Genomic DNA, 9,713 nt, shown 5'->3' with positions numbered 1-9,713 from the left:
GGTCTGCGGGGAGGCGCCCACCTTGTAGTGCCCGTTGTTGGCGGCGTCGTGCAAGGGCGTGTCGTCATCCAGGCCCTTGGTGTTCACCTCTGCGCCGGCGGCCAGCAGCTGCTTCGCCACGTCGTAGTAGCCCCGGTTGCAGGCCTCGTGCAGCGCGGTCCAGCCTGGAAACAGACACTCGGCACGTACGTGATTTAACCCTCAGGAAGGTCACTCCCGCGTCTGGGTGGCACTCAGGAAGCGCTAAGGACAGGACAGAGGCCTGGTGGGCGCCCAGCCTAGAAATGCCGACTGGTCTTTACTTGGGCGCCTCTGGGTTGCTCGTGACCTCTAGCGGTTAACCTTACAGACTAAGAATCTGCGAGGGTGACGTGGGCCACCGAGCTGACAAGGGTACAGGATCAATGAACACAGGGTCACAAGGGGAAGCCTCAGCCCAAGTCACCTGTCAACACACAGGGAGGATGTGCCCCGTCTGCAGACAGGGAAGCAGGCAGAGCGTGGCCACGGCCGCAGGTCTGGAAGGGCCTCCGTGAGCATGCGCTGAGGCCTCTCGGGGAGCGGCTGCTCACGTCGGCACGCACACAGAGCTGCCCCGTGGACAGTTCCCAGGGCTTTGGAAAAATGCAACTTAGGAAAATCGCTTTTTAAAAAAAAAAAAAAAAGGTGCTAAACTAGGTTTGGGTCCAACACCCAGGGCCGTGGGAAAACCCAGGATTCCACACAGGAAGGCCTCCTGGTCTCACAAACGCTCCCCTCTCAGTGCACAGCTCTGGACACACAGAAAGAGCAAATAATCCTATGTAAAAGGGGGTCTGCCCCGCGGCCCTCCCTCCGAGCTCTCACCTGCGAAGTCCTTGACGTTGACGTCCGCCCCCTCGCTGATGAGCTCCTTGATACGCCGGGCGTCCCCCCGGATGGCCGCCCGGTGTAGGCGGGTCTCTCCACGCTCATTTCTCTTGTTCACTTTATCTTTGGTTTTTGAGGCAGAATTGGGCGTCCCCTTCTGACACACTGTCGACTGGGAGGGGTGCTTTGGTGTCGTGTCCACTGCAGGCCGAGGAGAGGATGGGGGGAGGTTACCGGGAGGGACCTGCGGGGCTGGGTCACCGTCCCAAAGGAGGGCCTCCCAGGCCCCAGGACCACCTGCCCCCAGGGCTCACCTGGGCTGTTGGCAGACTCCTCGGCCGTCATCTGCATGAGGAGAGCCACCTGCTGGCGCTCCGAGAGCGGGTAGCCGGCGCGGATCCCAGACAGCCCCATGCCGAACAGCAGCCCGGCCTTGCGGGCGACAGGCTCCTTCTTGATCCTCTTCCGCTCGGGACCCTGCTTCTCTGTGAGGCGTGGAGGAGAGAGGGGAGACTTCATGCCACGGAGCCCTCTGACTCCGGGGCCTCACAGCCTGCGGGGGAGGGGAGGGACAGCTGGCAGCACGCACGCTGCCCGTCATCACCTCTTCCGGCAGTAGCTGTGCTGGGGACACGATTCCGACACCTCGTCACCAGCCACTGAAGCCAAGCTCGGCCCCCACCGACCGTCCACCGCTCCAGGTGCCTCCCCAGACCGTGCCCAGCGCGCCAGGCGGCGGGACGGACGACCCCGAGTCCCGGCTCACTCAGAACGGGCCTCGGTCTAGCAACTCCTAGTGTCTGTGGTCCAGGTCCTCCTCCCCACCCCGCCTCCAAAGAGTTCAGATGTAAATGCAAACACAGCTTAGAGACCCGCGGAGAGGTCAAGGCTGGCTGGGCGGTACTGTACCTTTCTTCTTGCTTCTAGGAGCCTCCATCTCATGCCATGGCGCTTCGAGGAGCGAACCAGCCTTGCAGTACCACGGCGTGGACTGAGCTGGAGGCATCTAAAGGCATCAACACAGAGCACTAACGAGATACGGCGCCAGCCCGGCGCCCCTCAGCCTCCTCACGACAAGCATACTGTGCTCCTCTGGCCCCTCACCTAACACCCTGCCGGCCTCAGGCAGAAACACTGCGCCGTGTCTTTCACAGGGGCAGGGGGGGCGGAGAGAAGAGACAACCCCCACTCCACCGACCAGGAGCCAAAAGCTCACTTTGCTCCACACTCACCCTCCTACTCACAGGAACTGGGGCTCCGTCGAGTCTCAGACCCCTCCCCTGCTGCCCTGTGCGCTCTGGGGAGCCCGGGGATGGGGGGGCCTAGGTCACGGGTGCGGACCACGGGGAGGGAAGCTGGGTCGCCACGGGGCCTGGGTGTCTGAGGGGCTCTCCCTGCTCTCCGCGTCCCCGGGCTGGGGTGACCTCTCCACTCCCACAACTACAACCCTGGGCTGCTCTCCACCTCAGGCCCCACAAGCGTGTCACGCTTTCCATTTTCTTACAAGGCGTTTTCTGTATGTTATTTCCTTAAAAAGTACCTTAAACTGCCTTTTTAAAAACTAAAGTTGTGATCTGCTGACAGCGGTGATCTGTGCATCTTAGGTGATGACCCCCAAGCACCACAGACCACCCTGCCAGCAACAACTGGTTTTTAACCAACGCACGAGGCATAGGCCCAAGCAAGGGGGAAATTCAGAAAGGACGCTCCTCAGGGGTGACCAAGGATCCCGCTCGCCTTCTCCCCCACCCCCAATTCCCCCACGACCCCGCAAAAGCAGTGAGGAAAGGGCGGCACATGGCCCCGGCTCTTCGAGGAGGCCTCTGCACAGGGCACAGCTGGCACCCAGCAGCTTCAAGGAGCCCCGAGAAACGAAGCCACGCTGGGGCAGTGGCCGGACCTGGGCAGGAGCCTGGCTCAGAAGCTCTCGCACAGCTGAGCGCCACACGGATGGGTCTGGGGGTCGGGGCAGGGGGAGGCCGTGTGGCCCTGCCCGCGCCCTGTGACCTGGGCCCTGCTCTGCCCAACCTCCTGGGAAGCACAGCCTGGCCTCAGACAATCGGGGTGTCTGGCCTCTCGGGCGGTGGAGACACGAAGCCCCAGAGAAGAGGACGGAAGCAGAGCCTCAGCGAAGCGCGTGGCCCCGCGGCCTCCGGCCGGGCAGTGGGTGGCACCTGCTGAGCACACCGGGGCACCTCAGGGGTGGAAGCAAGCAGCCCAGCCCCCCTCTCCGCAGCGCATGGGTCAGGACACACGCGCCCGTGGTTTAAGATGCCGGAGGAACCCGGCAGAAGGGCCACAGCCACCTCTGTCTTCAAGCGACCGTGCAGGCAGTGGACGCCCAGGACCAGGGAGGTGCCTCGAGGGTCTTGCCTGCGCTGCTGTTGAGTGGCAGCGAAGAAGCAACTTCTACCCAGAGACTCTGATGTCGGCGGCAGAGCTGGGCCCTGTGGCACCGGCCTGTGGTCTCAGGAAAGGGCTGGGAGAGCTGTAAGGCTCAGGCAACCCCAGCACGCGTCCACACCTGCCCAGGGGCCCTGCTCACCCCACACGTGGAGGAGAACAGACTAACCCTCTGGTCTCCCCAGGCTTAACACAGGAAAAAACCCCAAATGTAATCCCATCTTCTGAGACACCAACTTCTCGGTGGTGGAGGGTACTTCTCTACAGGTGCCGCGGCTGCCGGGATCTGCAGAGCCCACGTCTGGCCGGGCTGGGAGTCGCAGGTGGAGCGGCTGCCCACGGAACCCGGGCCACAGAGGAGCGGAGGCCAGGGCGCTGGTGCTGCAGAAGGGCCCTCCTGCCCAGCCACTGCGTCCTGTCGGCAGGGGCCAAGCCGGGGGTCAACCCAGGTGAGACCTGCAGAACGTCCTTCCTGCCCTGCCCTGAGGTGGGCGACGGCCCCACCTTCCAGCGCAGGGATGGGGACACGGCAGAGGAGGTGCCCGGGCAACGGCCCAGCTCCCTCAGCGCTCTGCCAACGTTTTGTTTCTCACATCCAACCGGAAGCAGAACAGAAGTTACACGAAGCCCAGGCGGTGTGTGTCAAGTTGTAGACTGGAAAACTGGCAGGTCCATGTGAGTGGCGAGCAAGGCCAAAGGGTGCTGTGGAGGCGCAGGGGCTGGAGCACACCCTGCCCCCTCGTTCCCCGGGGACGCCAGCCATGCCGTCTTCCCAGGGTAATGGGGGGAAGGCAGTCTCATGAGCCTGGACAGTGCCCTCACCGTGAGGAAAGCAAAGCACAGCCGTGTGACTCGGCCTGTATGTCCATGGCGCCTTGATTCTCACGCTCAATCACCCCGCTGGTCCTCTGTGAAATCAGGGCCACGTTTATCATCTCTTCCTGGGACACGGTCACCCAGCTAGGAGATGCAAGGATCCCCAGCCCCCCAGGCCATCCCTGGGTTTCCCCCTAAATGCTGTTCCTGTCTCCCCCAGAACACGCCTCTGCTCTCCTCCCACAGCCCCCGTGGCCTCTGCTGGGGCTGGGCCTGAGGAGGGCGCAGCCCTGAGGGCCTCTGTTTCAGGACCCAGCACCCAGAGTCCACTCCTCCTGGGGAGTTTCACTCCCCAGCAAAACTGACGGCGTCCAGTGGAGAACTTCCCCGAGTCACGGCGAATCCTGGCAGCAAAGACACAGAGTGAGCTTCTGGGAGAACATCTCCTCTGGCTTCCGGGACGTGGTCTGCAGACACTCTCCCGGCCGCCTTCTGTGTCCCCTCGGGCGGTCCCGTGGTTCCACACGACGCTCTGCGTGGAGCCCGCACCCTGCGCAGACACCGGCGGCCCCGTGTGCTCCTCTTGGACCCCGGTCGGCAACTCCCCTGCTTCCTTCTGTGCCTCAGCCAAGGCGGCGTCTTTAGGTTCAGCAGCTTCCAGCTCACTTACCCTGCTCATGGTGGACCCGGTAAGTGCTAGAACCCGTCCCCCGCCCGAATGCTTCGTTTCAGCAATCGTTTCTGCTGCCTTATGCTCTGTTTTACATTGTGAAAACCCTGCCTGATCTTCTGGACGCTGTTCTGTGTCTGCTCGGGTGCCTTCCTCCTGTGGCGGCCATCTCTGGGTCCAATCCTCGTCTCCGCTCTGGGGCCTAGGAAGGCGCACAGAGGCCCAGGGAGGGCCAGCCCCATGGGGGCAGGACGGCGTGAGCCTGGGGAGCCCTCTCGGCCCCCAGGCTGGAGGATGGCATCTTCCAGCCGGAGGTGTCGGCGGGCACAGCTGCCCTCAGCCCGTCCACTGCCACCAGAAGCCCCGTGGCTGACAACCAGGGCATACCAACGTTGCCGAAAGTGGGAAATCTATGACTCTCCTCAGATGTCACCATTGTCAGGGCTCCGCCCTGTGGTGGGGAGGGGGCGGAGGAGGTCCTCGGTCTCCCATGCAGTTGCAGGGCTCGGCCCACGGCAGGCTGATGGGAGGTGGGTGGTCGGCACTGGGACCTGCTGTCCCAAGAGCGGCCCGTCCCTTGGCCTCAGAGCACACCTCCCACACCACACAGGGCCTGACCTCCTCGATCAGTCACAAACACAGGCTTCTGACCAAGAAGCCGGCCCAGGCACAGTCCACGTGGGACAGATACCCCGTCAGGTGACGTGCTGCACGGGGTCCTCCCCGCATTACACTCCGACCCTCCAAGAGCCACTGGACCCACATGGGCACCATCATTCAGGCTGTGGTGACAAACGGCTTCCCTTCTGATTTCTTGCTCTGTGTCTCCTCCTTTTCCTTTTTAAAAAAATTTCCAGCGTTGATCGTTTAAAGACAGAGCGGTCTGTGTGGCCTTCAGCAAGTCCCCGGCCTGAGAAGGACAGGCTGGACCCCCCACGTCTCACTCCCCCGGCAGTGGCTGCTCCAGCTCCAGGTAAGGGCGACCACAGAGCCGTCCCACAGGTGACCGTGATCAGGAGGCCAGAATCTACGGAGGTGAGGTTGGCATAAAGGGCCTGGACAACAGGGGTTCCCAACCACTGACCCCAACTTTCACTACAGCAGTAAATCATAATCCAGACCGCCAGCAGCACACGAACAGCATCATCCATCCCACCCCTGCCTGGGGGCCTCCGACCACCCCTCAAGCTCCCCACACCCAAACCCGGGAGTTCACCGGGTGGAGCGGCCACCCTGACCCAGACCAGAGAGAAGCGGGCCAAGCCACGCCCTCTCGACTTGGCCTGGGATGGAGGTGGCCAGCGTCCTACACCAGTCCTGCCCGCTCTGGGGTCCCGAGAGCTCCAGGGTCACAGTGTGGGTGGCATGTGCCCTCCCAACCAGAGACTCACAGCGTGTCACGCCTGGCAGGCGGCCAAGCCCCTGCATGGTCACCCACGTGACCTCCAGCACTTGGCAGGGGGCGTGCTCAGAGCCCAGCGCCAGTGAATCCCCACACACAGGGCAGCCTTGAGCAGGAGTCCCGACAGGCCCTGCCCACCAGGGAAGCTGCGTGCCCACCGCCTCCGTCCCCAAATCCCAGCCCTAGACGGGTGAGCTGCTCACACATCCTCACTGCAGGGCCAGCACAAAGTAGAAGCAAAGAAACGTTGGGAGCTGAGAACAGGCCCCTCTCTGAAGGGCCCTGGGGGCTCCAGGTGGGAGGCGGGAGGGCTGCTGTCAGACTGAGCAAGAAGCCTGCAGGGCTTCATCCACACGGACCTCAGCAGGAAGTGTGCGTACACTTACGTTGCGGGGAAATTAAACACATAAGAAGCAGACAGCAGAGTATAATTTGAAGCAGGTCCTGGTCCCACCAAGACTGGCACCGGGCAGGAGGGCCCCCTCTCCCTGCCTGCAGGCGCCCGCCCACTGGTGGCCTGAGCTCCAGGGAGGACGCCCCAGCCCTGACTAAGCGCTGCGGGCCTCCTGGGGACCGGGAAACAGGAGGGTGCTCCCAGGGAGCCCGAGGGTCTCTGGGGGATGCTCACCAGCCTCCCCCTCTCAGGGAGCACAGCCGGAGAAACTACTGGCCACTTGCAACAGTCCCGTGAGCGCCAGGCTACATCTTCCCAGCAGGGGGCGCTGGAGGGACACGGCAGGAGCCAGCAGGCAGGGAGGGGACGTGGGAACACGGGGACCTTCAGCCTCCCTAGCTCGGCGCTCACCAGAGTTGGCACTTCTGTACAAGAGCCTCCCCATCTGCCCTGGGGCAGGCGGGCAGGCGGCACCTGGTGGAAGCGAGGCCTCTCAGAGGAAGAGCTTCACTCTGCCCGGCCAGGCGGCCGCTCACCAGGAAGGGCAGGGAGGGGTCAGTGACCAGGGCTGCAGGCGAGGTGCCCAGTCCTGGCCCGAAGGATGAGACGCTCCCAGTTACTGGAGACCAGTTCTGCCACATGACCAAAGCAGGTGTACAAGAAAGCTGCACGGTCAGCCCCTGAACCCCGGGGGGGGGGGGGGGGGGGGATGGGCAGGACACAGTCACCCAGTCGAAGGCCCCCCCCTCCTCCCACACTGTGTACTACTGAAAAAGCCGGCACATAAGCGGAGCCATGCAGCTCACAGCCGTTCTGTTCAAGGGTCAATGGTACAGCAAAACTGGCCCCCAAAGGGATAGACACTCAACAGTAAGAGGACAAATGCTGGACTTTCCATGTATTTAGACTTTGTCCCTGCCTGGAAAATCCCACTTGCAAAACGTTCTTCAGTTTCCCACCTGCCTGGCGCCCCGTGCTGAGACGCCAACCGTCCCCCAGGCCTGCTGGAGGCCGCCTTCACGGCCAGCACCCCGCAGACACCCCCGAGGACGCCGCGCCCGCCTGTGCTCGGGCAGGGACATCCCAGAGGACGACACCGACCTGCAGGCCCCCAGCACCCAGGAAGCCGCACCCAACAGCGACGCCACGCCCTCCAGTACCAGAGCTGGCTTAGGCACCCAAGCCTGAGCTGGGCCTGTCTCTTCTGCACCCAGAGCCCGAGGCACAGGGTCCCTGCGAAGACTCCCACCTCCTGTGCCCTCCTCCCCGGCCCACCCCCTCCCCTTGCGGAGGACCCCGCGGAGGTCGAGCCGCCTGCCCCGGACCCCAGCCATACCCCAGCCGGCACCACCAACCCCGCCAACCTGCTTCACCAGCCTGCAACTAACCCAGGTCTCTGCTCAGTGGCTGCGGGCCTGGGGCGCACCCGCCTGGGGGTCGCCCTGTGCAGGAGGCGTTGTGAGTGAAGACGTTCATTTCAGGCTGTTCCCCCTGCCATTTCTCCCAATTCTCTCACATTTATGTCATTCCTGTACCTGCCATTTTCCTGAGACCTGACACAAACCCTCACGTGCAGCAAAGCCCCCTGCCCTCCGCCCGATCCTGGCAGGACCTCTGCTCCTTCCCCCGTGGCTGCATCCTGGGGGACCCAGGCCCCCTCGCGGCTCTGTGGATCCACCCCACACCTGCCCCTGGCTTAGGGGGTCTGCAGTCAGATGACTGGTAGGCGGGGAAGGCCCAGGACACCAGGACCAAGAGGAGGAGTGTGAGCCGGCTGGCAAAGGGGCCGGGTTCTTGTCTGGACCCAGCACATGTCCCTGCAGGCAGCTCGGATGGAACCAACCTGAACGCACACACGCCACGTGGTGGTGAGTGGCACACCCGCAGCGCACGCGCAGGGGGACTGCGTGCCTCCTGCTCATTCTCACAGCTCCCTTTGGCCTCCATTTCAAACAACTGGGTTTAATTTATGTGCTTCTGCAGCCCTGAGGGGAAACACGTTTATCCTCCCATGTGAAGTTCTCCAGAGGCTCTCCTTGAGGGAGAGGAGCCCGTGCTCACACGCACGGGAGGCCCCTGGGCAGGCTGGGGGAACGTGGCTTCTGTGCACACTTGCGGGAATCCTCTGCCCGGGAATCTGCCCTGTCAGCTGTGAGTCACCCCCTCCCGGGTCCGTGCGGCAGAACTGGGGCGCCGGGGGCGGGTGGGTACCTGTGTCCGAGTCCTTCTGCTCTCCATTGGCGCCCACAGTGAAGGGCAGCTTCCGCTTGGTCGTTCGCTCTCTCACCTCCTTCCCACCATCAGTGCGGTCCAGCTTTGGGGTCTTGGTTAGAGAAACTTTATCTTTATCCTGGAGAAGAGAGTGACGCTTTCAGACGCTGGCCCCAAGTTAGACTCTCAAAGTCCTTACGTCTAGCAGGACTTCACGTGCCCGGAAAGCAAGTCTCTTATCTGGGCAATGGACACCCCTCCTGCCCACCAGGCTCAGAGGCACCCACGGCCCTACCACCTCGCTGCCTCCTGCCTCGTGTTCCCAGGGATGGACTCAGTAACGGGGAAAACGCACCTTCACAGGGGCCTGCTGACAGACGGAACCCGCCCTCCACTGGAAACTCTCCCTGTGACCGTGAACGAAGGGGCCCGGCCTCACACCGAACGGGAGAGTATGTCTGCCCTGAGATGCTGGCTCCCCTCCAGCGTGTTGTCCCTCGCCTGCCCGGGGCCTGAGCCACCTCTGGTCACCACAGGCCTGTGACACTGCAGGGCCGTGTTTGGGACGGATCTTGCAGCCGCAGCATCCCCGGAGCAGAGCCCAGTGCAGGCGACCCAGCCCAGAGCAGGAGCTGGCTAGAGGGCGGCCGGGTGTGGCCATCGCTCCCAGCCCTGCTGACCTGTAAGGACCCGGGAGCCCGAACTCCAGCCTCAACCTGGGAGGTCCAGCCGGGCGTCCGCCTCGCCTGCCACCGTCTGCAGAACCGGGGGAAGCGCCACCTTGGGGGGGGGGGGGGGGGGGGATCGGGATGTGACACGCCCCGCACAGAAAGGGCAGCACACAGAGCCCTGAGGGTGGGGTGGGGGCGCTCAGCAGAGCCTCAGGCTAACCAGTGCCCCGGCTCGTCTGCCCGCAGCGCACCACACCACACGGGCCAGCCAATTTGCGTTGCTGACAGGGAGGATGG

The 9,713-nt window shown here is 63.5% G+C and overlaps 1 protein-coding gene across 5 annotated transcripts in view; it reads right to left on the bottom strand.

The window, feature by feature from the left end:
* Positions 1-9,713, bottom strand: part of LOC114891758 (ankyrin repeat domain-containing protein 11-like) — a 31,855-nt gene that overhangs the window by 16,365 nt on the left and 5,777 nt on the right. For 3 of the 5 annotated variants that reach the window (XR_003792597.1, XM_029216070.1, XM_029216061.1), the window contains exons 2-5: positions 8,746-8,884; positions 1,164-1,334; positions 847-1,050; positions 22-164 (exon numbers count right to left, since the gene is read on the bottom strand). Coding sequence is in view for 3 of the 5 variants with exons in the window: in XM_029216070.1 (XP_029071903.1) it covers positions 22-164; positions 847-1,050; positions 1,164-1,334; positions 8,746-8,884 (657 nt within the window). In the remaining 2 variants the exon portion in view is untranslated. Of the gene's footprint in view, positions 1-21; positions 165-846; positions 1,051-1,163; positions 1,335-1,758; positions 1,856-8,745; positions 8,885-9,713 lie in introns of all 5 variants that reach the window. The other 2 variants (XR_003792598.1, XM_029216076.1) reach the window with 1 other exon arrangement.

The sequence above is a fragment of the Monodon monoceros genome, unplaced genomic scaffold (genome assembly GCF_005190385.1).
Source record: "Monodon monoceros isolate NGI ecotype Baffin Bay Population unplaced genomic scaffold, NGI_Narwhal_1 Contig90_ctg1, whole genome shotgun sequence".
Lineage (NCBI taxonomy): Eukaryota > Metazoa > Chordata > Mammalia > Artiodactyla > Monodontidae > Monodon > Monodon monoceros.
The sequence above is the reverse complement of the archived record's forward strand: the minus strand, read 5'-3'. Positions and strand labels throughout refer to the sequence as shown.